Consider the following 27,780-nt stretch of genomic DNA (forward strand, 5'->3'; position numbering starts at 1 on the left):
AATACCAAAAAATTTGAATATTTTCTGTTCACCCCATGAAAGTGTTAGGTTGTCTAAACCAGTGGTTCTCAACCTTTTTCACCTCGCGGACCGGTAAAATTTCAAAAAATGTCTGGCGGACCGGTGAATTTTCAAAATTGAAATGAAGCCAAAATGTAGAGTATGCAACCGTCTTCTGCAATTATATGGTGCTAGAGAGCGACATTTAGAGGGTTTTGATCGTAATTTATTATCTTCATGATGGTATCCAGGTGATTTTATGGTAGTCAGTCTGCTGCCGAGTCAAGATAAAATTGCCTTGTCCAGATAAACGTGCTACCGTTGTGAGTCGTCTACAATCGTTCGCGCCGAAGGCCTTGTAATTTAAAGGATCACTTAATTAAGGTTGGGGCCAGTGAGTCTATTCGAAGGGCTGTAATTGAGTGCGTAACGAGTCTACTGGAGTCATCGTGCCTCGCCACATTTTCGTCACGAGAGGATAATTTAAAAAGTTATTGCGAGACCAATTGTTCGCAGATATTGCCATATCTAAATCATGGATTCCTCGACAAGGCTCGTTGTAAAGTCTGGGGACCAAACAAAACACTACGCTCGCGCAATGCCGCTGCAGACAGGTTTTTCACCACAAATAACGCAGAAACTGTTAATTTTATGATCAAAGTTGAAACTCAGTGGAAAAAACATTCAAAAGTGTCAGACTTGATCGTTCTATTGTACGATTTAGTGACAAGCATGTTCATTGACCTTCAACGATCACTTTATAAAACTGGATTGTATCGCCTTAAGAGGGGATTTTCAAAGTATGAAATGGACCTGTATGAATGGAATGATAAACCGGAAAAAGACAGGAGATTGATATAAGATAGATTCCTATCAGAGCCCATCATGCGTCATAACAAAAGCCAGATATCATCCGATGGCAAATTGCTGGTAACAGTCCCTGAGAAAAATGCGGGCAAGAAACCAGGACATGTCGGCCGAAAACGCAAGACAAAACTGAGGATATTTCAGTGAAACCCCAATCCTTATAACTAGGGCAATTTTTTTTTGACATGTCAAAAAAAGTCAAAATTAGGTCAAAATTGTAGCGTTAGGTCAAAATTTGTCAAAATTGTTTACAAAGTCAAACATTTTTTGACCTCTGCATTTCGTTTGTATCGTAGATTTTGCGCTGTCGGTGAACTTATCATTTGATATTTTACAGCTTGTAGCCTACTTTATAGGCCTACCGTTGTAAACGAACCATCGTCTGCTCATTGTGAATCATAAATGGTCAAATGAAACAAATAGTGACATGGTTTTATGGTCAACGTACCGCAATATCCTAGCTGAAGCAAGACTGCTTGGACATTGCATGGTTCTTATATCAAGAAGCGCAAGCTGAAAAATTGTGATATAGACAACATTGTCAGAATGAAGCAACACGGTTTGTCACCAGCAGTGTGCACACAACTTGAGTGTTGTCAGCCAACAAATGCTGCTGTTGAACGTTCTTTCTCCGTTCTTGGCAAGCTACGTAGTAAGGACAGACACTTTCTACCCGAGAATGTAGGAAAGGATCTTTCGTTGTACTACAACAAATTTTAATTATTTCCACCAGAATACGTAATGTAACTACTGGAATTCTTCATAGGGCCAGATTTCGTTAAAATACTAGTTTTTCATGTAAAAATCTGTCAGTTTTTGAGCCAAAGACGTTTTTTCAGGCCAATCTACTTTGTAAGGACAGACAGTTCCAACCAGAAATGAAGATAAGTAGTACAATTTTAACATTATATGCGAAAACACCTAATTTGCATACGTGAGGTCAAAATTTGGTCAAATTTCAGTTTTTTTAGGTCAAAAAAGGTCAAAATTTAGATTTTTTAGGTCAAAATCTTCCGTTTTTTAGGTCAAAAAAAAATTGCCCTACTTATAACAATTGAATTACGCAATTGCATTCGTTTTTAAGTCCATTCGTTATTGTTTAATTTTGCACATTGTTCGTAGCACTCATGTTTCGTTTCATTTGTTTTTTATGCTTTTAATACATTGAATTAGACTTGAATTAAACACAATGGGATTAACAATAGAACGTACAAATAACCAATATGAAGGTAAATATACATGCAAAAAGGCGTTGTATTGCTTACGCACACGTAGAACTGCTAATAACACACGTGATAAATATAGAACCGAATACAGAGAGAGGTTGAAACAAATTTATATGGTACAATAGCCTACACCACCCATCTACACATCCGTGAGAATATAAACAAACAGACCATATCGTTGTTCTATTTAAATCATACAAAAGGGTAAGTAAAGGTGAGCACTGGGCAACTTGAGCATTGAGCCGTCTAAGAAACAGAGATGCATTGCTATTAGATTAATCTATCACGGTTACGTAAGCTGTAATAGCTTTGTTTGCGGTCCATGGAATCAGACACCCACCTTGGCCTAGGCCAGGGGTGTCAAACATACGACCCGCGGGCCCCATCCAGCCCGCAAGACGATTTCATCTCGCCCGCGAAGCAATTTTGAGTAGATTGAAAAATGTGAGTATTATTATCCAGTACATTTCTGGAAAATGTTGGTGTTTTTAGTAAGAAACACTTGTATTAGATAATCCCTCAAGACATCAGTTGTAGAGTATATTCATAGGCCACATTATAACTATAACTGACAACGAGGCTGTGGTTTCAATCCAGTCACCATTGGAAACAAATAGCTGGCATTGACACCCACTTCCGAGGAGGCATACTGAATACAGTATTTTATGGAAAATGAGCAGTCAACACATCAACAGGATAACTTGGACTCGGACTCGAGTCATAATACCATGATTCGCGGACGACTCGAACCTCTGCTCGATGGCTTGGACTCGGACTTGACTCGGTGGCGAATTGAAAATGACTTCACTGGACTCGATTTAGAACTATAAAAGTGAGAGTGACTTGTGACTCGGAGCCTTGTGACTTGGTTACAACCCTGACTCGAGTCATCCCAACACTGGCCCAGACGCAAAGAGCTGATGCGCACTATTTCAACTCAGACGTGCTCCAGATCTGATAGCTGCGCACTATTTCAACCTGGACGTGCTCCGGATCTGATAGCTGCGCACTATTTCAACCAGGACGTGCTCCGTCTCTGATAGCTGCGCACTATTTCCACTCAGACTTGCTCCGGATCTGATAGCTGCGCACTATTTCAACCTAGACAAGCTCCAGCGCTGATAGCTGCGCCCTAAACGATACGTGACCTTTAAATAACCTGTATGTCTGCGATTTTTGGTGATAGATGTGATAGCTGAGTATCCACAGTAGTGATAGTGATAGCTGCGCACTATTTCAACCCGGACGTACTCCGGAGCTGATAGCTGCCCACTATTTCCACTCAGACTTGCTCCGGAGCTGATAGCTGCGCACTATTTCAACTCAGACGTGCTCCGGATCTGATAGCTGCGCACTATTTCCACTCAGACTTGCTCCGGATGTGATAGCTGCGCACTATTTCCACTCAGACTTGCTCCGGATCTGATAGCTGCGCACTATTTCAACCCAGACAAGCTCCAGCGCTGATAGCTGCGCCCTAAACGATACGTGACCTTTAAATAACCTGTATGTCTGCGATTTTTGGTGATAGATGTGATAGCTGAGTATATCCACAGTAGTGATAGTGATAGCTGCGCACTATTTCAACCCGGACGTACTCCGGAGCTGATAGCTGCCCACTATTTCCACTCAGACTTGCTCCGGAGCTGATAGCTGCGCACTATTTCAACCCAGACAAGCTCCAGCGCTGATAGCTGCGCCCTAGACGATACGTGACCTTTAAATGACCTGTATGTCTACGATTTTTGGTGATAGATGTGATAGCTGAGTATATCCACATTAGTGATAGCTGCGCACTATTTCAACCCGGACGTACTCCGGAGCTGATAGCTGCCCACTATTTCCACTCAGACTTGCTCCGGATGTGATAGCTGCGCACTATTTCCACTCAGACTTGCTCCGGATGTGATAGCTGCGCACTATTTCAACCTGGACGTGCTCCGGAGCTGATAGCTGCGCACTATTTCAACCCAGACAAGCTCCAGCGCTGATAGCTGCGCCCTAAACGATACGTGACCTTTAAATAACCTGTATGTCTGCGATTTTTGGTGATAGATGTGATAGCTGAGTATATCCACAGTAGTGATAGTGATAGCTGCGCACTATTTCAACCCGGACGTACTCCGGAGCTGATAGCTGCCCACTATTTCCACTCAGACTTGCTCCGGAGCTGATAGCTGCGCACTATTTCAACCTGGACGTGCTCCGGAGCTGATAGCTGCGCACTATTTCAACCCAGACAAGCTCCAGCGCTGATAGCTGCGCCCTAAACGATACGTGACCTTTAAATAACCTGTATGTCTGCGATTTTTGGTGATAGATGTGATAGCTGAGTATATCCACAGTAGTCATAGTGATAGCTGCGCACTATTTCAACCCGGACGTACTCCGGAGCTGATAGCTGCCCACTATTTCCACTCAGACTTGCTCCGGATGTGATAGCTGCGCACTATTTCAACCTGGACGTGCTCCGGATCTGATAGCTGCGCACTATTTCAACCAGGAAGTGCTCCGAATCTGATAGCTGCGCACTATTTCCACTCAGACTTGCTCCGGATCTGATAGCGCGCGCACTATTTCAACTCAGACGTGCTCCGGATTTGATAGCTGCGCACTATTTCAACCCAGACAAGCTCCAGCGCTGATAGCTGCGCCCTAGACGATACGTGACCTTTAAATGACCTGTATGTCTACGATTTTTGGTGATAGCTGCGATAGCTGTGATAGCTGAGTATATCCACAAGTGATAGCTGCGATAGCTGCGGGAGCTGTGATAGCTGCGATAGCTGAGTATATCCACGGGGCCCTGCTGAAATCAATTGAATGCCATTGTGGTTATTCTACGTATTTATTGTTTCAGCGCATTTAAATAAATCCAAAAAAGAGAAAGTAAAGATATGTCTGCTATGTGTAGCGATGGGGTAGTGATTTCTGTAGAAGTGACTGAATGAGTTCATTGAATGAGAGAAACAAGAAATGCATGGGTCCTTATTCAGATGTAGCTAGAATTGCCCAATTCACAGTGAAATTGAGGCTATGTTGGTTACAGCAATCTGTGCACTGTGGGAGTTCATAATAAATATTAATTTTATCGAATCAATATGGCACAAGATACAATCTAAATGGCGTACATGTATTTGATCATAATTACACCTATAGCTACCCATCAGACATGGGGTGATTACTTCATGAATGTAATCGATTGCGATTACGATTACTTCCGAATGACGCGATTACGATTACGATTACGATTACAGCGAAATCAGGAAGTAGTCGATTACGATTACGATTACATTGGAAAAGTAATCACGATTACTCACGATTACATTTATTTTGCATTTTAGAAGTTATATTGGAAGACAATGTATGGATTGCGCTGAAAAGGCCTAATGAGATAACAAACTTCTTTTATAAAAGATGCGTTATTTGCTTGTCACGTCATAATGTACTCATTGCCGATTTTTATAGAGAACGATTTACCGCACCCAACGATTTGCATTCTTGCCAGGTCCATGACTGCCGCACCCCAACGCACAACAAACGTAACAATTGTGCTTCCGATTGTTCAGAACAATCCCGATTTTCAGACTTTGATGTGTATTTCGAGGGGGCTCCGTTACCCTGATCAAATTTTAATGGATATTTTCGAAATCAGTCCGACAGTAGCTTTCAAATAAGATCAACTTTATTTAATTTGAGCGCTTGGGTCGTCACCAGAGATGAGCGGATTTGAAATTTCTATGTCCTAATCCAATCCAAATCCGAACCTTCAAATCCAAATCCATATCCTAATCCACAACTTTTTCATATTCAAGTCCATGTCCAATCCTAATCCGATTCTAACTGGAAATTCAGAAAAAAATACTAATTTATGCAATGGAGGGATTCGAAAATTTTCTTTCACAACCAACTATTCACTTGATTCAATATAACTTAGTAACCATAAGTACATTAATAACTGATCTGAATAAAGTTTGTCGCCATTCGCCACACGACATTTCAATCTCCCAGAAAATAGGTAAATCCAATCCAAATCCTAATCCGTTCTGAAAAAAATGTCTAATCCAAATCCAATCCAAATCCGACAAAATTTCACAAATCCTGTTTTTTCAAAACCTAATCCTAATCCATGCTCATCTCTGGTCGTCACCTATTGGGATTAGGTTGCGTTCAGATTGCTGAGCCGTAATTTTCTCCGGGCAAGCAAGCGTGACGACGGGTGTTGCGTATCTATCCGTAGGTTAGTTATCTATAGTCGGACTCGCACCCGCAACACAATGGTGTTGCAGCTGTGGAATATACCACTACCATTACGCTGTTAATTGCTATGGTTATAGAGAACAGGGGTGGGCAATTATTTTCCTCCGCGGGCCAAATGAGAAGTAGAAAATACGTTGGCGGGCTGAGTGAAATTTTTAGCTATATTCTTCAGCGTATTTTAATATATTTCTAAATTACATTGGTAATAAATGCTGCTCAGTGAATGTGTGGATGTTAGGTAATTCATTCATTCATTCATTGGTTCATTAGCAATTTTATCAGTTCAATACACCACAAAAAATGCGATACAATGAATAGACAGGAAGATGTCGAAGCGACTTGGATTTGTCAATGGAATCGGACACCCACCTTGGCCTAGGCGTAGTAAAGAGGAGGCATGCACACTGAATGAAAGTAAAGAATACAGTATAGAAAAAGAAAGCGACAAGAAATAGGGCGGCATGTCATGGGAAGCGAGATCGATAGGTCAGTCGTGGTCCGGTAATCTTGAGGATGGACTGTATTAATCCCCCACCAACTATACCGCTAACTCTGATCACGTGGGCGGAGAGAGGATCAAATTATATAGTAATAATGGAAGAACCAATACTATTGACGTAATTCATTCAAATCATTAAACGACCAGATGCATATAGTAAGCCCCCAGAAGTTGCATCGACTATCCTACGGTGGGTCCAAGATCAGTGTTATTTTGACGAGAGGGGGCTGAAAAAAATGCGACTTCGGCCCTATGGTTACAACTTACAATACACAACCACGTACTCCTGAACCGGATCGTGACCACCTCTAGTCGATAGACAAAGCTTTGTTAGAGTGACGTCATATTGATCGACAATGTGCTCACTGCTCATACTATTTTGAAATGCGTCCGGAATTTGTGTTACTAAAATATGGTAACCCTAGCGTACGTACATGTATGTATCATCGGTAAGGATATTTATTACATAGCTAGCATAATGTGCAGGTCGGGAACTACTGTTTGTGAAGCCCTAGTCTACACTCAGTGCAAATATAGTGATTGTACAGTCCAATCCAAAATTAATAAGGTGCTGATACTTTGTGGCTATCAGATTTTTGGGATTATTGCGTGTAAAGGCGCCCCATCACAGACGTAATCGTAGCCCGATCCCGATTCCCGTCCCGTCCCGTGTTACGTGTTATCAGAATGCCGGCATCGTCGTAGCTCGTAATAGCTAAGGCTCTATATTGGTTGTTCAGTTGGAAATCGGGAGATGATGATGGATGGAAATGATTTGAGCCATTTTTCTAATCTAGATTCGTCTAGCTAAGCCGCTATGATATGTTTAATGTAGTGAGTACAAGGACAATAGAGCGATAAGGCATAACGTATCGCGTCATTCGCGTGCTATACGTGTGAGATACCGGTACGGGAATGACTTCGGTTGAGAGTTCCTTAACATCAGTTATTTTCCCATCGATATTCAATGCCCCGCAACGATTTGCATAGTCGCGTATGAGTGAGGCAAGTGAAATTTGTGCTGATTCAGTTATTTTGTGCATCGGAAATTACTGATATTACATTGATTAATTATAATTGGCGCTATTTGTGCGAAATTGGTCCCGCCCGTCCCACAATGCGCAAATTTGACACAATGCCACAATATTGCGCAAAATATTTAAGACATTTTATAATTCGTATGCATTGGAACTGATTTTACTGTAATAATATCTTTCTTTTATTAAAAAATGATCGCACTGCTCATTCGTCATTTGTCAACTAATAATCATTGGTCCGCGATTCACACAGGTGACACTGATAGCGGTTCTCTCTAAGTAGATTATCCGAGTACGGTAAAATGAGCGATTCCCGGTATTTCACCACCACCAAGAAGGGGGAGATGTTCGAATTGAAGGCAGACCTCAACAGCGAACGAAAAGACAAACGAAAAGACGCCGTCAAAAAGGTCATCGCCAGCATGACAGTGGGTAAAGACGTCAGCGCTCTGTTCCCAGATGTCATCAACTGCATGCAGACTGACAACCTGGAATTGAAAAAGCTGGTTTACCTCTACCTGATGAATTACGCGAAAAGCCAACCTGACATGGCGATAATGGCTGTGAACACGTTCGTCAAAGATTGCGATGACACCAATCCGCTAATCCGTGCGCTGGCTGTACGCACCATGGGATGCATCAGAGTGGACAAAATCACGGAGTATCTTTGCGAGCCGTTGAGGAAATGTCTGAAAGACGAAGACCCGTATGTCCGTAAAACCGCAGCAGTCTGTGTGGCTAAACTGTACGATATCAACGCCACCATGGTGGAAGATCAAGGTTTCTTGGACGCTTTGAAAGATCTATTGTCCGATTCGAATCCGATGGTTGTGGCAAACGCAGTGGCCGGTCTGTCTGAAATAGCGGAATCATCCCCGCGAGCTGGCATGTTAGATTTCATGTCGCCTCCTACTGTCAACAAGCTTCTGACGGCGTTGAACGAGTGTACCGAATGGGGTCAAATTTTTATCCTAGATTCCTTGTCTAATTACGTTCCGTCTGACGGAAAAGAAGCGCAAAGTATTTCAGAACGTGTCACCCCTCGTCTGCAGCACGCCAATTCCGCGGTAGTTCTCTCCGCAGTCAAAGTATTGATGCGTCTTATGGATATGCTGAACGAGGACAAGGAGTATCTGTCTGTGTTGCTGAAAAAACTGGCCCCGCCTCTCGTCACTTTACTGTCTTCCGAGCCCGAGATTCAGTACGTGGCTTTGAGGAACATCAACCTCATCGTGCAGAAGAGGCCTGAGGTGCTGAAGCACGAGATGAAAGTGTTTTTCGTCAAGTATAACGACCCAATCTACGTAAAATTAGAAAAGTTGGACATCATGATCCGTTTGGCGGCGCAGTCTAACATCGCTCAAGTTCTGGCCGAGCTGAAAGAATACGCTCAAGAGGTGGACGTGGATTTCGTTCGCAAATCCGTGCGCGCGATCGGAAGATGCGCGATCAAAGTGGAGCAGTCCGCGGAACGTTGCGTCGGGACTCTCATCGATTTGATCCGTACCAAAGTGAACTACGTCGTGCAAGAAGCCGTAGTCGTCATCAAGGACATCTTCCGGAAGTACCCGAACAAGTACGAGAGCATCATCGCGAATTTGTGCGAAAATCTCGACACCCTCGACGAGCCGGAGGCGCGTGCGAGCATGATCTGGATCATCGGAGAGTATGCCGAGAGAATAGACAACGCCGAGGAGCTGCTGGAATCTTTCCTGGAAGGTTTTCACGACGAGAGCACGCTGGTGCAGTTGCAGCTGTTGACCGCGATTGTGAAGTTATTCCTGAAGAAGCCTACCGAGACTCAGGATCTGGTGCAGTCTGTTTTGAGCCTGGCTACTCAAGACAGCGACAATCCTGACTTGCGAGATCGTGGATATATCTACTGGCGGCTTTTATCGACCGATCCAGCTGCCGCCAAGGATGTAGTGCTGGCTGAGAAGCCTTTGATTTCGGAGGAAACCGATCTGTTGGAGCCTACGCTTTTGGACGAGCTGATATGTCACATCGCGTCTCTCGCGAGCGTGTATCATAAACCCCCGAGCGCGTTTATCGAAGGTGCCAAAGGAGCTCTCGTGATTCGCAAATCTCTCGCCGCTAAAGATGATACCACTAACGCCACCCGGGCGGAACCAGTGTCGCAGACGCCCCAACCTCAAATCATTCCTGCGCAAGACGCGTTGGTCACCGATCTTCTGGGTCTTGATATCACAGCGCCGCAGACCTACCAGCCTCCAGTCGCGGCAGCCCCAGCACCTCAAATGTTAGACCCGTTTGGGGGCCTTGATTCCTTGCTCGGAGGACCTAATTTAGCCCCTGCTGCCACAGCAGCACCACCAGCGATGCCCGGTTTAGCCACTGATGCTCTCGGTGGACTGGGAGACATATTCAGCGCGTCAGCACCTGCGAAATCCTACCGCGGTCCGACGGTGGTGCTGCTAGATCCCACCCGGGCTAAAGGGTTGGAGTTGAAAGGATCGTTTCAGCGACGTAACAACCAAATCTTCCTGGATTTAACCGCGACAAACCGTGCGATGCAAGCCATGTCTGGATTCGCGATTCAGTTCAACAAAAATAGCTTCGGACTCGCGCCGTCCCAGCCGTTAAACATGACGCTGGTCAACCCGAATCAAAGCGCAGAAGCGTCACTGCCGCTGCACGCGTCAGGACCGATACAGAAAATGGAACCGTTAAACAGCGTGCAAGTCGCTCTGAAGAACAACATCGATGTGTTTTATTTCGCCACCACCGTACCGTTGTACGTGTTTTTCACAGAGGACGGCGCCATGGAACGTAAGGTCTTTTTGGACACTTGGAAAGACATCCCTGCCGCTAACGAGCGCCAGTTTCAGCTCGACAACATCGGAAGCGTCCCCGGCATGTCGGCGGACGTGGCCAACGACAAATTAAACGCGAACAACGTCTTCACGATCGCCAAACGCAACGTGGACGGGAAAGATATGATCTATCTGTCGTTAAAACTCACGAATGCAATATGGGTGCTGGCGGAAATGAGGTCTCAACCGGGCGATCCCACGTACTCTCTAGCGTTCAAAACAAGAGCTCCTGAAGTTTCGGCGTTGGTCTACCAGGCATTCGACGAGATCTTGCGGCACTGAGCGTTGAACCCGGCGGCGTGTCACATATAGAGTTAGCATTTCCGGAATCATATGTTTACTTGATATATTGTTTACCGCATTTTATCATGTGTTATTTCCGTATGTACAGTCTGTAACGCGTTAGACCGTAGTTCGTGTTAATTCTGATACGGGACTTGCGGCAATGATATCGACTGGCTTGGTGGCGTACGGTGTGAAGCCGACATGAAGCTACACATTTCAATAATGCGACCAAATTTGCTGTAAGATCACTAAGATCTTTGACTGTATAGATATATTGCTTGCGAGGGCGAATAATGATCAAAGGCAGATGTAGCTTTTGATATTCCTATTCCCCGGAAACAACATTATCGAGATGACCAAGCACAATGTTCCTCATTGGATTATGAAATTGAAAGATTGATTTTCGTATAACCATTACTATGATTTGAAAAATATACCTGCAACATCTTAATGCGTGTTTCGTTTCAGTGTTGAGACTAGGGAATATCACGCTGGTATTGGACGGTGACTAGTAACTGAGGTGAACCTGCGGAAGTGATTGAGGTGCCGATTGCCGACGATGCTCGAGATAGATGCGTCGTTTGTATGGCGTTTGCCTGAATGATGCCTGTTTTGTACGACAGGAGCTGGGCGCGAATGTCGGACTTAGTTATTGGTCACGGTATCTCACTAGCTGCGATGTCGGTAACACTGCAACTCCGTTTATATTAGTAACTGAGATATAATATAATAGTATAATCGTCAGATGGCGGCGGAAAGGCCGTTCGTGAGTTCAATTGTATAATGTTGGCGTAACCGCACCAATCTTGAATCGTCTTGTGAAACATGCGCCTCGTAAAATCGCGGGTTTGGCACGCTTATTACCATGGTGGGTCCGATAATGATTTCCGTGTTTAATACACCGTTAGCCTACCACGTAATCCATTCCAGAGGTCGTTTTATGAGTCATTTGGTATGGATACTATCGAGCAGTAAAATTCACTGGTTTTTGCCAGCAACAAATCGACTGTCCGAGACGGATTTAATCGACACTTCTCGCTATCACAGTGACCAATTCCTAAGGTGGTTGGCCTTGCAACTACAACAAAGCGTATGTGCCGCATTCGGTTTCACTGCGTAATATTTGTATCTGACCCGCTTGAAGAGGCTGCTCGAAGTGCACGTCCATGACGTACGCAGGGTACGCTACAGAATCCAACTTTCCCCAAAAATATCAAATCTAGCACATTAGCATCATATAGATCCGTTTTTAGTCACCAGCTTCTCAAATCTCGCCGTCCAGGTGCCGTGAACTATTCATCCCTTCCAGAGGATGCTGCGTGTTCCCTATGGCTGAGAGCCACTGATTTTGGGCGTGCTCAAGCCACCACCGCCCACGCGCCGAGATATCATCAATTTTCAGCGTTGTGTAAGCACCTACATGAGTCATTGCGTACCTCTGAAAATACGTTGCTTCGGGTTACAACTCTCCTCAAGTGCTGGCGCGTATTTAGAAACCATATCCAATTACTGTCGATGTTTCATGCTACCAAATAGAGAAGATCTACTGCGTTATCATAGTAATTACTAATGTCTTTAGCCTCAGAATCAGAGATTGTTAGTAACTGAACTGAATTGGCTGCTACTGCAGCCTGTTCTCCTTCGCCGATACGCAAGACCGTCAGTCTTTTGGGTGTCAACAATATAGTTAATTTAATAATATCATTCACAACTACAAAAATCAGAATATTAAAAAATAAAGATCTGTTCCTTGAAGGAACGACTCAATACTATGTAAAATCAAATGCATGAAACAGTAAAGGTATTAGTACAGACATTGACGTAAATTGTGTTATAGGCAAAAGAAATCGAAAAATGGTTAGGACAAATAGCAATTTTTGAAGGCAATGTTGCAACACTTAAGCAGGCACTGGACGATTTTTAGAAGTACCACAGTAACTCCTAGTCAGTAAAAGCACCAAACACTCACGCAGCACGTGCAATATTGATAAGCATGTTGCCTATCACATTAACTAAAGACACGATCAACATTTTTTCACTGAGAGCAATCTGGGTGTTAGTTAGTAGCTACAATGTAACAAAGAATATAGCATTTTACATTCGTCACCATTCGCGGCTTCCGAGACCTAAAAATTGCTCACGCTGAGTTCGACAAGAGATATACTGAAAGTTTAGATTCATGATTTCACACGTTAACGAAAAACGCAACACCATTCGTCGATAGTAATACCAGTTACTCACGAACGAAGGGTGCAGCAAAAACGAGTTGAAGCCTACCTGAGTAGGCGAACGAAAGTTCGATATTGAAGTATGCGAGACTGCCCGCCACAATGAGATTGGGAATTAAGATATTGAAAAAAAAGTTTGTAGTGTATGTTAACACTAGGCCAGAATACCCATTTACGGTGGGATACAGCCAGTTCGCACCATTTTTCATAGAATTTTCTCGTAAAATTTATTGAGATCAGCGAATGGGTTAGCATTACTGGTTACTATAAATGATTATTCACAACAAAACTGGCTGAAAAATAGGACTTTGACAAAAACTTTGAATCCCACTACCACATAGCTGCGATAACCGACGTGAGATACACGGTAGCCAATCAGTGATTTGAGTACAGGCTGAATATGCTGGTTCCATACCTAAGATTGACATCAAAACAGCAAGACAAACACTTGGGGCACCATGTCATCGACGGGTAAGAAACACATGTAAAAAATAGCAGAAACGATGGCAATTGCTCTCAATTTCAAAAACGGTAAAGGAAACGCCAAATTTACAGAAGAAAAGACACAATCCGACACCAAAAAAAGCACTCGGCGAACGAAAATCGACTTTTGTGCCAGCAAAAGGCAAACCGCCGGTTCGAAATGAAAAATTTGAAGACAAAAGACGGCACACACGCACACACACACACAACTGCGGCAAACTCATCATCTCTGCCCCGGCAGCTCTGGCCTGTCGCCGAAACCGAGCTGGTCCAGCCTTCTGGTGATGTCCTGCTCGACCTGGCCGCCCGTCCGGATCGGATTGTGGTCGTTGTTGTTGTTAGGCATCGGAAGGAAGCCCGGGGTGCGCCGCACAAAGCTGGGATCTAGCGACGCGGTTTTCCTGGCCGCGTCCGCAGGCTGCTGGACGCTGTTGGCGGCCGGCTGGGCGTTAGACCCAAACCCGCTACCGTACCAGTTGCTCTGAATTGAATTAGGTAAAATTTACATTTCGATCCATGGAAAGATTTCAATTGAATAGTATGTTCATCTTGAAATGAACCCAAATATTTTCGGCTGACAGTCGTCAGCAACCAGTTGAGAATCGGAAAGAACAGTGCATATCAACAATCGTATCACATAATATGACGTCACCAGCATGAAATTCCGGATAAGAGAGCGCTCTCTGTACTATTTTTAGATGGTGCACAAACTCCTTTTTGTGGACACAACCTTGGCTGGTATATTCTGATAAAAGATTTCAGACAAACTTGACTTGGACAACATGATAATTTCAGCTTTTCCAAATTAAAATATAATTACTGAATTCAAGAAAACTCGTACATTGAAGCAATATCCGTTAATATCAAATTATAGTTTATTCTTATGAATATGAGAATAGCAAGTGTCTACAGAGCAAGCTTGGATTGTTTCACACTATTAAGCTTTCCTGCAGCATTTACAGGAAAACCTGAAATTAGATTAGAATTTAAATTCGAGCATAGACGCATTTCACAAATTAGGCAACTAGAATTGTCTATTTGTCCAAGTCTGCAACGAACTAACAAACCATTCTGTGAGAATTCTCTCCTAACATTGGTGGAATAGCTACTTCAACTTATGATCGGGAAGAAATTTGAGGCTTCACTCTTCCTTCCCCCCACGTAGCAATGCTGGCGGCTTTGATACATCTGGTTCTCACACATCAACAAAAGCCTTGCCGATCAAGCTCATTATTTCAACCGGGGAAAAACGACGCAGGGAATAAATCGACGTACCTTCACCATTCCGGCCGGAGGCAAAGCCGTAGAGGCTGCGTGCAAAGGCGACGGCGATGCGACCGGGCTTGTGACTCTCGCGCTAAACGACGGCAAGCTACGTCCCGTCACACGCCTGTTGGGATAACTGGAGCCGAGAGCGTTCCTGAAACGCAAAATACAAGATAGCACTCGCGATACGTTCAATAGACTTAAAAGCAGCGTTACCTCTGTGAAGACATCTGCTGGTTTCGCGGCAGGGTGCGTTGGATTTTGCTGATTTGATTCTTCCACGTCGAGAGCCTTTTGTTCTGTTGCGGCGTGAATGCCTGGGAAGAGAATGCGGCGTGAGATCGAATGACCCTTCCATTGCAGCAAATATGCTCGCTACAGGAACAGAGTACTTCTACAACAATTTCCAAGGCAAAATAGCTCTAAACAGCGCTCTTCAACCTCTTTTGGAGTGGTGCACCCTTCAGGTCTACCTACATAAAGTGACTTGTGTTAGCTAAAAAAGGTCATCAGTTTCATCTGTCTCTGGTGTTCCTCTTGATAAATGTGTACTGACCAAAAAAAAGCTCGTCACTTTTATCTGGCTGCCAGATATATAAATACAATATTGGTATACTTGTCCATGACGTAGGCTGATTGCTGAAATTAGGTAGACAAAGTCACGAGTTTCACACGCAGGATATAAACCAGTGATTCCCAGTGCAATGTTTTATGCACACTGGGGTGCACCTTGCACACTGGCTGAAGGGCAATGGTCTAGAGCAGTGGTTCCCAACCTTTTTCACCTCGCCGTCCGGTAAAAATTCAAAAGATATTTGGCGGACCGGTGGACATTAAAAAATTTAAATCAAACCCAGATGTAATGTTTACAGCCGTTTTTCTGCAAGTATGGTACCAGAGCAGGGGTATTCCAGGACATAGTAGTAATAATGAACTAACTGGACGCGAAATACCCATGTTAAACTATCCAGTGTCAATGTCCATTTCTGGTGAACTCCGGGCTAACCTACTTTTTTCAAATCGTCTTACTATGCGCACCGACATCGCTACATGGTGGTCATATCATGAATACTTATTCACTGGGATCGGTTATGGTCGCGCCAAGCGCAAAAATTTTTTCCGATGCACGAATGAATTTAATTATGAATATTCGTAGTTTTACATATTACGATCAAATACTTCTCCTTTCTCAGCCCATGTGATTAGATTCACCGGTAGAGTTGATAGAGGGAGAGTTTTCGAAAATTTAGGGCGAGATATAAATGATGATGCATTTTCGGAGGGGCCGACTGTTATTGTAGTCAATTTGTTGCGTGTTGTTATTTCTTTACCTCCCTACAGGACTGTCCGTATAGTGGAAAGATATTGGAATCTCCTAAACGTGCCAGGAAAAAAATTTCTAATGTGACGAGTGCACAATTCCATGTTGGTATTTCTATATGGGCTGCATCATTTTCCTCCACTGTTCGCATCTGTACTGTGGGGCTCAGGTTGCTAAGGATGCTACGAATATATTACAATCAAAAAATGATGTCGCATTAAATTGTGCCTAGCGCGTAGAAAAATTTCAATATCAATAAAAATATCTCAAAAATTCGGGAGTCAACTCGTAAATTCAACTTTCATGTCGACGGCTGCCAACACATACTCATTGAATGACGTGTCCACGGTCGCACAAATTTCCTTTTACGGGTGCAGGTTAGCCACCCCTGTACCAGAGAGTGACATTTTGAGGGTTTTGTTCGTAATTATATACGTTCATGATAGAATTAGTTGATTTTACGGTAGTGTCTGATGCGTGCTGAGTCGAGGTAAAATTGACACGCTCAGATGAACATAGGCTACTAATACTTGGCCCTCCACAATATTAATGAATTGAAAACGAATGATCGTACGAATTGCGCGGTTTAGCGAGTCAGTTCGTACTCAGCGAGTCGCTCGGATGTCGTCACCAGAGACAGCTTGAACTTCAAGTCAAATCCAACATGTTTCCGGGCCTAATCTCAGGCTACCTCACGAAGTTCTGCATCAGTTTTAAATTTGACGTTACAAGCATTTTACCAATCAACAAGCCTTCAACATCTTGCATCTTGAAATTAAGGAATAAAATCCTAATATACCTTGCGGACCAACAGAAAAGTCGTCGCGGACTGGCGGCTGGTCTAGAATACTTACTAGCGGTAAAAAGAATGGATTAAAACTATCATTAGTGTGTCTATTTCCGAAATCCTGGAAAAACTGACTCTCACGACTCGACCCAAATCACTATAAGCGATAACCGACTCGATGCTAGTACTCTGATCGTGGCGCTCACCTTGTGCTGCATGCACTTTTCCAGCAAGCTCATGTACGCCGATATGTTGTCCTTGTCCGGCTTTGAGATCAGCAACTGCGTGCAAGCTGCAAAACATTCGATATTAAATGTCTATACTTTCCGATTTCCACGAGATTTCTAAACATATACCCGCCATTACCGCATTCGGACACAAGAGATGAGACAACATTAAATCCGCTGATCTCCGACCCTTACCTTTCCCCAAAACCTTTGTAAACTGGGCCGGTATGTCGCCCCGTTTGACTTCGTTTTTGGCGGCCGACGCCACAGCAGGCGACATGTGGACTGCTTCGGCCGGAGTCGGGTCTTTGGGGTCCGCGATCGGCTCCGGGGCCTCCTCAAAGGGAACGATCGGAGTGTAGATGATACTCTTCAACTCGCTCAGAGCGTTTCTGAGCGAGCCGCCTCCACCAATCTCCTGTCGAAATGAGATTGCAAGTTAGAGCAAAAACGGCATGTAACTTTCTAACGGAGCACTCGTTTGCCTGCCGACTTGCTTGGACTGTTGGAGTGTCGATCTTACGTGTTGGTGGCTTATTACGAGGTTGTGATCAACAAAGTATTGCCACCTTTTCGGATTACACGAGTAGATTCAGCCCTCTTGCACTGGTTATTTGAGTGGGTATGATTTTAGACAATTTTCAAGGTTTTCAGGCAAAACTTGCAGTCTAGTTGGTTCCCTTACTTGTTTACTGCGCAGTACTCAAGTATGTTTTGCCTACTGCAGTGCTTACTAGAGTGGTCAAGTTTCAGAGTATTCCCACTTCCGCTCAACAGTTTCATATTTTAGTACTCAAGTAGGTTTTGTTCACTTGTATTGCTTACTCTACTGGTTACGTTTTTAGAATACTTCCAGTTCTATTCAAGTTTTTAAATTTTTAGCATTCAAGTAGCTCCTGCCAAATTGTTATGTTTTAGAGTGCTTCCACTTATGCGCAAAAGTTTTCATGTTCTCGTAACATACTCAAGGACTTGACTCGAGTCATCTCAAGACCAGATAATGTACCAGTCACATGAATTGATGGTATCACTGGATTGAATGTTGTGACACGGCAACTTCAGAGGTACAAGACATACTATGTACAATTTGTACATATACACATAGGCGCCGACTTACGCCACCTCGTGACCATATTTACGAGGTGACGGCCACCTCGTACAGAATGCTCAAACGCGTAAGTGATTTGTGACCAGTAATTATTAATCAGGCGCATCGATGCGACCTCGTTAGAGACGTCTTCGATTTCGATACGCGCGTGTACCAGGCTCGTAGCCACGGGGGTTTCAGGGGTCGAAATTCCCTATTTGAAACGCGGTGTTTCGCGCGGCCGATTTTCGAGAAACGTTTTGTCGATTAGGGAGAAAAGTCTGTGATGATCTCCCGCTGAGATGGTCGCTAAATTAGGTCATTCATTCTCGTGGCAATCGTCGCTAGCCTGATTTATCGCTCATCAAGCTAGCCTGGTTCGCAGGCTTGATCAATCGCATCTGCAATAGGCCCAGTTCACACTATATTATCGCTTTCATGCGCAATCGCATCTGCATGGGCGGCTTCGCTCTGGTGTGCACGATATCATCGCTGGCCTACACAATAGCATCTGCAATAGGCCTGGTGCGAAAGCTGTCATTGCTGGCCTAACTATTGCGTCTCGGGCATAACATGCTTTGGCTTTTATCTTTCGCTGCTTTGGAGACAAGACCGTCGCGTTTACGCTAATTAGTGATTGTTTTATGGCATATTCATTAAAAAGCGACATCGCGAAACTGAGTAACATCGAATCGCTGCAAACAGACTTTAACGTGCGTAATTGATTCCCGCTAATACTTGACGTAACGATCAGAAAATGTGTATCACGGCTCGAGTTTTGAAAGACGACTAAGGTTTGAAAGCGGTGCCATCAAGTTCAGATTTCCGAAAACTGTCGCCGAGACTGCGTAATACGCGCGCGTATTTCATTGTTCATCAGATATCAGGGACTCTCTATTTGACAGCACTCCCGGACTCTTTGGCAAACTTATCATACGCCTACAATCGTCAATACGAAGAGATTATATGATCGCCATTTACACATGTACTTGACCCGAATTGAATTGATGTCATATTGGTCAATTTGAAAAATAATCAAGTACCCCTAATTTTTCGACTGGCTTCGCGCCTAGCGTGTACTGAGAAGCACTATCCTAGATCTCCTATCCCGAACAGGCGGCCAAACAGACGTTCTGCTTTTCTGAAATCTAAATTATGTGCGCCCATATTCATTTACAAAACATTCATGAGCTAGCTAGCTTCGTAATAGTCTTGGTAGTTGGAGCGCGAAATTGGAGGGTGTGTGCCTGCAAATTGGAATTGATGATTCTGATTAGAATACACGCTTTCTCATTTGTCATCATCCGATCATCCATATTACTTGTTATCGACTGGATACATTCGTACTCAAAAATTGTCGCACAAAGTCATTTTTCGGTGTTCCTTTCATTATTAACGTGCAGTAGGCCATACCATGCCATTGTCAAATATTGATGCATCACATGATTCTGGGTGGCACAACTTCTTATTTTATTCGATTCGTTCGAACGACGATCAACTTGATTGCTGGATGTACCAGTACTCTTATCAAGAACAATAATATCGAATATTAAACTATTAGGCATTGGGCAGAGAGCGGATTTCTATTAATAAGATCGCGGCATGCGCCCGGAAGTGGAATTAATTCTAGCCCAGGGGTGGCCAACCTGCGGCCGTAGATGCAAATCTGTGCGGGTATCAACACGTAATTTAATTAGTATGTGTTGGCGGCCTTCGACACACAAATTGAATTCGCGAATTGGCCAATGTACTCCCATAATGCTTCGCGAACGTATATCGGGAAATGCACCAATGCCGCCCAAATCGCTGTTTTAATCAGCAAACAATTGCCGAGATTTGAGTTGGTCGACGCGAAGCAAGAAACCGCAATAGACAATTACTGATTGGCTGCGCGATTTCGCGTTTGTAATCATCATTATTGTCTTGTTGAAATATTCAAGAGTTGTCGTATGTTACTTGGCAGTCCAGTGCGTAGTGTATTTCGTTACTCATGCGGCGCTTTGCGCGTCAGTAACAGATGCAAACCAGATTCTCAGTGACATAAATTCTGATTTTTATTCGCAGCGCAGACCACCGTTACACTTTCGAATGATCGTACTGTTTTAAGATTCCATTTAATAACTCGACTGCATGGTTTGATATTAATGAGTGCAGGGCCGATATTAAAACGACACGCGAATGGTTTAATGCTGCGCGTATACCAGCGGCATGTAGTAAAGTACGTTTAGTGCGACGATGACGTCATCGACATGAAACGATTATGACGTCACAACACTTCGCCACCTCGTAAAAAAATAAAAGTCGGCGCCTATGCATATACATGTACATTGTGCAGCTTGCATATTTATATAATCGTTCTCCACTTGTGCAGTATATCCCATTCACCAAAGAATTGCGTGAAGCTAGCCCAGAATGGTTCGATTATTCCCCACCATAGTGTTAACTAAAACCCCAATCACACAGTGGATATGGGGATTACATCATCATGGGTTTCGCGAAGCGAGTTCTACAGCAGGCGGTCATAATGTACACAATATTATGTGATCTACCAGGGCCGTAACTGCCCCACCCAAAACCTTAATTGGTGGGAGCCCGAAGGGGCCCCAAATTATTTTGCAAAGAATACCGCCGCTTATCGAAATTTCGCAAAAGGCAAATCGAAATTGGCGTCAACAAAAACACCGTACCTTCTCGAGAGTCTGCAGTCGGTCGAATCTCTCGTGCAATTTCCTCACGTTCAACATGATCTTATCCCGCGCCCCTTTCGTTACATGCTGAGAAGGAACATACTTTAGAACAAGCCCACGAGTGCATAACACGCTTTACACCCGCTCACTTCCTGAGCCAGTTTTTCCTCCTTGAGATTCATGACGTCGTCGTAGGTCATGCTGTTGAAAAATCCAGTGTACTTGTGCAGGCGAAGCGACTTCAGCCAAGGGTTGAAATCTGAAAGGGAACAGGCAGGAAATATGGCACGTGTTCTAATCTACGCAGTGTAACGGCTGAAATTCATCAGCAAACTCGAGTACCTACGCCGAGTATTCAAGCGCCACTTATTACGGTGCTATAGCAACATTTAGAATGACCAGGAAAGTTCAAGACAGTGTCTTCTGAGGCCGCAAGGAAATAATGCCACTGCATATTTTACAAAGTTACCTAAACTTCTACTGAGTACCAACGATGGTCACTTGGAGTCATGGACCATTTCTGCCTATTATGACGCTATAACTGTAATAACAAGGAAATTAAAGCCAGTTGCGCTTCATCAAAATAATTTTGTATACCGGGTGGACCACGACTATTCATAGCATTTCCTGACAATACCACGGGTCAATCACGAACTCACTATCAAATTTCTCTTCCATACACATGCACACCCTTGCAAATTATGTCTATGATGCCAAGTAACGACCAACCCCGTTTCCAACGCTCTCACGGCAAGAGTATCGAAACAGTATTTTTGGTTGATAGTGTAACTCCAAGAGTGGAGGGCATCCCTAATCTTAATTCGATTGTAAATCCGCCACAAACTGCAAACAAGGATTTTCCAAGATCAAATCCATGCTCATCTACGGTCGTCTCAACGTTCTCCTATTTTTCGTCAAAAAACGCGGTGAACTCTCTAGCCCTGGGGTATCAAACTCAACTTGTGTCGCGGGCCGGATTCAAACCTTCGGAACGCACGCGGCCCGCACAAGTCAAATGATTCCTCAACATTACCTCAAAAACCATACCATTGTTTTTCATTTGAATACCGTACTTTATTATCAAGCCTATATACGCAATAGTATGTAACATTATATTAAGGATCCTATGGATTCTATTCTACACTGAGCTACACTGTCATTCGCAAGCAATGGAATTTGATGACGCGGTTGAATACAGTTATAAACGGCTAAAACAGTGACTATGACGATGATATAACTTGTCATATTTTTATGCACCCTTTGTTCCAGTGGTATACTTGCGTCAGCCCTCCATGTGCGTTGTGAGGAACACAAGAGCTGACCATCTATATCTGAATTTTATTTTGGTGCAACTATTATATTCTCCATGTAACCTGAGTATAATAGTGTGGCATTGGCGTTTTCGCTTCTGTGAATTACTAGTTTTGGGTCCGTTTTTCCATAAAACTCTGGACCCTGTGTGCACTTTTTTGCCTTCTCGGAAGTGAGTGTCAATGCGAGCGACTTGTTCCTAATGGTGACTAGAGTGGAACCACAACACCGATTTCGGATAGTTATAATGCGGATGCGGCCTATAAACATACTCTACATTCGCTGTCGTGGGGGATTATTTAACGGAAGTATATCTTAATAAAAATCCCAACATTTGTTAGAAATATGGTCGGTAATACACACATTTTTCAATCAATTTTTCGATACCATTGCTCTAGCCACATCAAGCAGATATTTTCCGGTCAACACCGTAGGCTACTTAACATACCAATCTCCACGGCAGCCGATTCTTCCGTTATCCTGTTGCTATCCGAGAGATTCACCGATTCTGTGTCATCGCGGCGATGCACGGGTGACAGCGATTTCGAATTCGACTCACCAGGCTGCCAGGGAACCGATCCCGGGAGTCCTAAGCGGCAAGACACGAACTCAAGGTAATGTTTGCGAATGTAACTTTCGCACTCGTCCGACACCATTAGGAACAATCAAGACTTGATGACTCAAGGCTGTGCGCTACTGTTGGCATTACCAATGTCATCATCATAATTTCAAATCCGTAAGTATACTTGGCCTAAAAAACAATCTCAAATTTTAACAATATCAGTATTTCCTGAAGCAGGCTACTCGCAACATTACGACAGGTACAAGTAATTCGTGGATTTTTTCACAATGATTGGAGCATATAATTCACCAGAACTCTGCAATAAGGCTACCAGGCCGTAATCAAATGAAATCGCTTATCACTCAGGTCGTATCATACATGTATCTGAGGTTTTTCGAGCGCTGCAGGTAAACAAACATGGTAGGCCATATTCCCGTACGGCGTTCAAAGCCACTTACAATTTTTCTGAATCGACTTGAAAAGCACTCGAGACTGGTACCTTAATGGGGCTGGAATTCAACAGTGTATTCACTTCGTGGGGATTTTTCAGCGGAGAGTTCACGGGGTTCCTGTACCCTTTTAACAGTGGACAACCCTCTCCTATTGTTCAAACGGTCATGAATGTTCTTACGATATCGCCCTTCTTTACATTAAATCAAACCGCCAGTCAAATCATCAATCCAGTGCAAATAATAAAATCAAACTACACAGCTAAGTGCCTGGAAGCCGGCCTTCTGTTTGCGTGCTCGGAACAGATAAAATCAACTCCACGTACTTTCGGAGGGCTGCATCAAAGCCGGATCGTCTTTCCATAACCTGTTATGGTTGACGTCCTCGGCAGATTCATCTGTGAAATAGCGGGGCATGGATGAGATTACTTTGGCCGGTATACCCACAGTGGAAGACAACAAGTAGCCAAAGTTGCATTCATCAATATCACTGTCAGCCACAATACATTGTCGTCAGTATCGAAGTTGTGATATATCACCTAAAATCTCAAAACTTCTCTCGATATCAAAGCAACTGTGGTGAAGGGAGTCTGTTTAATAACAAATTTCTCATCTGATTTAAAGTATAGAATAACCCAAAATTGAATAATCAAATAGGCCAAAGTACGACAGCTTTGCTGTTTCCGTTCATGGTACGGAATATATTATACACTTCCTTGCTTGTTCTTACAACGAACACCATCGCAAGCTCGAAGCACTGTTCAAACAGGGGTATGTATTGGTAAAATTCAAACCATCAAATCTACTAACGGCATACCGTATAATAACTTGTGCTGGACAAAATTGAGCGCTTGACCGATGTCAAATTTAGCAAGACAGTTTAAACAGGCCAATGAAATAAAAATATATATTGTTCAACGACCCGACAAAGAAAATAACGCCAGCTTATGATCATCAAATAAAATTGCGTCTTTCATAACTATAATCATGATACAGCTGTTATCGACAATGCTGCGACACGAATAATAATTCACAAAAACAAAAATTCTACAATCATTATTTGCACCCTCGTGCTGCATGCTTGAAGGCTAACACTCATGTAAGTATCGAAACGATAATTGTCGACTATAATCATAACGCAAAAACGAGATAAACAGCTGCTACTTACTTTCATCACCGTTCTTCTGGGCATTTTCCGGCACCAGCCTGTCATCCAAATGCTCCATCCACGACGTGAGCGATGTCCTCTCATCGTTGTCAAAAGCCGGATGAATAAGCGAGTAAGACAGCAGCTGACGAGACTGCGACGACACAAAAAGGTCACGATCACACGTGTTAACATCACCCGCCCACAGAATCTCACCTCTTGCAGGAACCGAGAGCGTTCCACCGAAAACTCGAGCACCTTCGGCAGCAGTTTCAGGTAGAGCGCCTTCACGAAGTCGTTTCCAGGTTTGAGCAGCGGCAAGTGAGTCAACAGGATGCTGATGACCCTCTCTTGGTCAGGCATCAGCAATAGCCCGTTGATGAAATCTGAAAGAGTACATATACTCGTTCGTTAGCACAAAATCTTGGTAACTATATGTCTATTCTATATACACACTCAACAATAGCACTTAATGATATATTAGGTGAATCGCGAGATGTTTCTATCGGATGGGAAAAAAAACGGTAACCTTGACAGCATTGTACTATGTTTGGTTTGCCCCGACAAAAGCTACACACAAAATGCACCTCAATTTTTTTAGCGTTCATGAAACTTGAATGTAAAATATCTACAAACTGAGACTGGAAAGTTGGTGTTGTGAGTTCGGATATTGAGCTCGTTTGTTGGGAGCAGATACAAAAGGAGGCACTGAAGGTATTCTCACCCAGTTCTAGAGCAAGTCACAGCTTTAAAAAGAACAAAAGACTTGAAAGTTTAATTTCTGAAATCAGCTACAAACACAGTTATGGTTTTGACTCAAATAATGACACAAGAGGTTTGTGGAATGGACATAAGATACTAAATTTTGATCAAAACGTGAAAGTATTCAGATACTAATCATGGTGTCATAAGCCGTACTCCTTCATCAATTATGCAGATAAATACGTGCAGATTGTCAGCGTTTGCACAATACACATGAATATTGATCAATTAAATTTTCAAATCATTGAATCTGGCTTATCCACATTACGCTTTTCTAGGGCAATCCGTTATTTGGACGAACCGCCCAGTACAGACTAAATCAACTGATCGGCAAAATTCCATTCCAAAGCGGAATAAGCAGAACATCCGCAAACAAGATGACATGCATATCCGAATGCTGAATTGATTGAGAAAAACGCACCTGCATCATTCGCCTTATGTTCGATTGGACCAAGTTCGAGGCAATCACGTAATCCGTGCTCCAGACATCTCGCCAGGAATTTAGCTTGGCTCTTTTGCACTCTCTTCAGGAGCGAATACAGAGCGACTGTCTGTTCACATTCGTTCCAGTTTTTGAACCAGTTTGAAAGAATGCTAACCTGTGAACAAGGGAAAAGTAATGTGTATTCATGATTTTCATGTCAAATACACAACTACACAAGCTTTGGTTCAAAAATTTATTGATTTATAGGAGATAGGGCACAATAACTTCCACATGGAGTAATTGGGAGTGAATTATCCTCTTAAAATATCATTAAAAGCTCAGCGGTACCAATTCCATCAAGATTTTGCCACCAACTTAGTATTGGAATAGACTTTTTGCTAGGCTCATCATCTCATCAAGAGTTGGTAACGATGATGGATGGACTCATCAATTAATTAGATATTGGACTACACATATCGTAACAATGGTAATGGTGAAAAAAATTCTTAGGCTATTAAATAAAGTTTTAACAAATGCATTCATGTGTAAAGTCAGCACTCAGCATACCCTATATTTTATTATTCATCGACTTTTTATTGTACTTAGGCCACTTAGCTCAAATGTACCAAGCTATGGTAAAATAGAAACACATTGTGCGAGCCGCACAATAATCAGAATTGACAGTTGTTCGCGGATGACAATATTCTTCTTGTGTGTTGCACACCTCTGCTGTCCTAGAACACCAAGTCTTGATTACAGATTGAGGAGATATTATTATTGTACAGGCAGGAGTGTGTCCTGTCGGCAGTGTCAGCAGCACACAAAATTATTGTAGCGTTTAATATACCGAGATTCCCGCATGGTCTATAAGTAAACTTAGTGAGCATTGGAAATAGCCTATTCACACATAGAATATATTAATTGTGGAATATCAGCAACAATAGGTTCACTTACTTGATCACTGAACAACATTGGAGAACTATACTGCTTCGGAGATCTTGATTACCGCTCAATCGGTTCGGCTTTCCATTTATACGGACGGAGAGCTGCGTAGTGACACCAGGAGTTCGGGATCACGAGTTTGGTAACTAAAGAAATTTACACTTACACTATAAAAGAACAGAAGCGATTATAACATGTGAAAACACATGATCTGGTACAAAAAGTATCGCATCGCGAGTGTCCGTCAAAGGTGAGCAATCTGTAACCAACGTAAGACTGCCTCGTACCGTATATCCCGAAAAGACAGAAATCACGAACTAAAATCCACGCACCACATGGTGTTTCCGAAAATATGATTTTGGTATTACTAGGTTTACTTCAAGTTCTGTAGGATGTTAAACACACTTCAGAAAACTACCATTTCCCAGATATACCCACATCACAAAGAGGAGCATTAGCATACTCCCCTCGATGGCGACAGCCATACTCAAATAGAAATGTCGATAGCGATACTGATTATTCGTCGCCGAAAGCAAAGAGGGCAGGCAACACGGGAACGACGAAAGCGAAGGATAGTGGTATTTCGGCACATACTTACGAATATAAGCCGATATGCAAATGGATATCAGCAATTAAACATGCTGCATCAATGATAAAATTTTAAACCATTGATTATTGCGCCATATTCATTGATCGGCGTGTACTTACCCAAAACGTTAACGTGTTTTTCAGAGGTTTAGCTTGGCTATTCTGTCGTGCTGTGAGGGGTATGGGCAGTGGTGGCCCAACGAATGGGGGGCCCTGGGCGAGACTTACCGGGGGGGGGCCTATAAGCATGTAACCGTGACTTCTGGGGGGATTCGCCCCGCAGACCCCCCTTCGCATCTCTTATTACTATCTATCTTTCACCACGGTAAGGTTCGGTCAGGTGCTGGATTCAGCCATGTCCATTATTTCATGTGTACAAGGATAGACTACATCAATACTAAGTAATTCTACCGCATGCATAGACATGCTGATTATCGAGATACGGGACTTTTCTAACAAATGCAGAGATTTGATGATGATTGACACATCTGTACGGAATCA

At 43.3% G+C, this 27,780-nt stretch overlaps 2 protein-coding genes across 2 annotated transcripts; one reads left to right on the forward strand and one right to left on the reverse strand.

Moving 5' to 3' along the window:
- Window positions 1-8,113: 8,113 nt before the first annotated feature.
- LOC145439025 (AP-1 complex subunit beta-1-like) lies at window positions 8,114-11,330 on the forward strand. The gene has a single exon (XM_080316447.1). The coding sequence runs from the start codon at window positions 8,192-8,194 to the stop codon at window positions 11,003-11,005; it is 2,814 nt and encodes a 937-aa protein (XP_080172573.1). The 5' UTR covers window positions 8,114-8,191; the 3' UTR covers window positions 11,006-11,330.
- A 1,344-nt stretch (window positions 11,331-12,674) lies between these two features.
- On the reverse strand, window positions 12,675-27,007 carry LOC145439026 (protein Smaug homolog 2-like). The gene is made up of 13 exons (XM_080316448.1): window positions 26,704-27,007; window positions 25,747-25,924; window positions 24,780-24,949; window positions 24,585-24,717; window positions 23,743-23,814; window positions 22,854-22,994; window positions 21,244-21,353; window positions 21,095-21,181; window positions 17,516-17,738; window positions 17,300-17,385; window positions 15,202-15,302; window positions 14,995-15,139; window positions 12,675-14,200 (listed from the first exon to the last, which is right to left on the reverse strand). Exons 1-13 carry the CDS (start codon window positions 26,719-26,721, stop codon window positions 13,943-13,945), a joined length of 1,722 nt encoding a protein of 573 aa, XP_080172574.1. The 5' UTR covers window positions 26,722-27,007; the 3' UTR covers window positions 12,675-13,942.
- Between the last annotated feature and the right edge of the window lie 773 nt (window positions 27,008-27,780).

This window comes from Botryllus schlosseri, chromosome 5, assembly GCF_051294905.1.
Source record: "Botryllus schlosseri isolate E-star chromosome 5, Bs_hap1, whole genome shotgun sequence".
NCBI classification, from domain to species: Eukaryota; Metazoa; Chordata; class Ascidiacea; order Stolidobranchia; family Styelidae; genus Botryllus; species Botryllus schlosseri.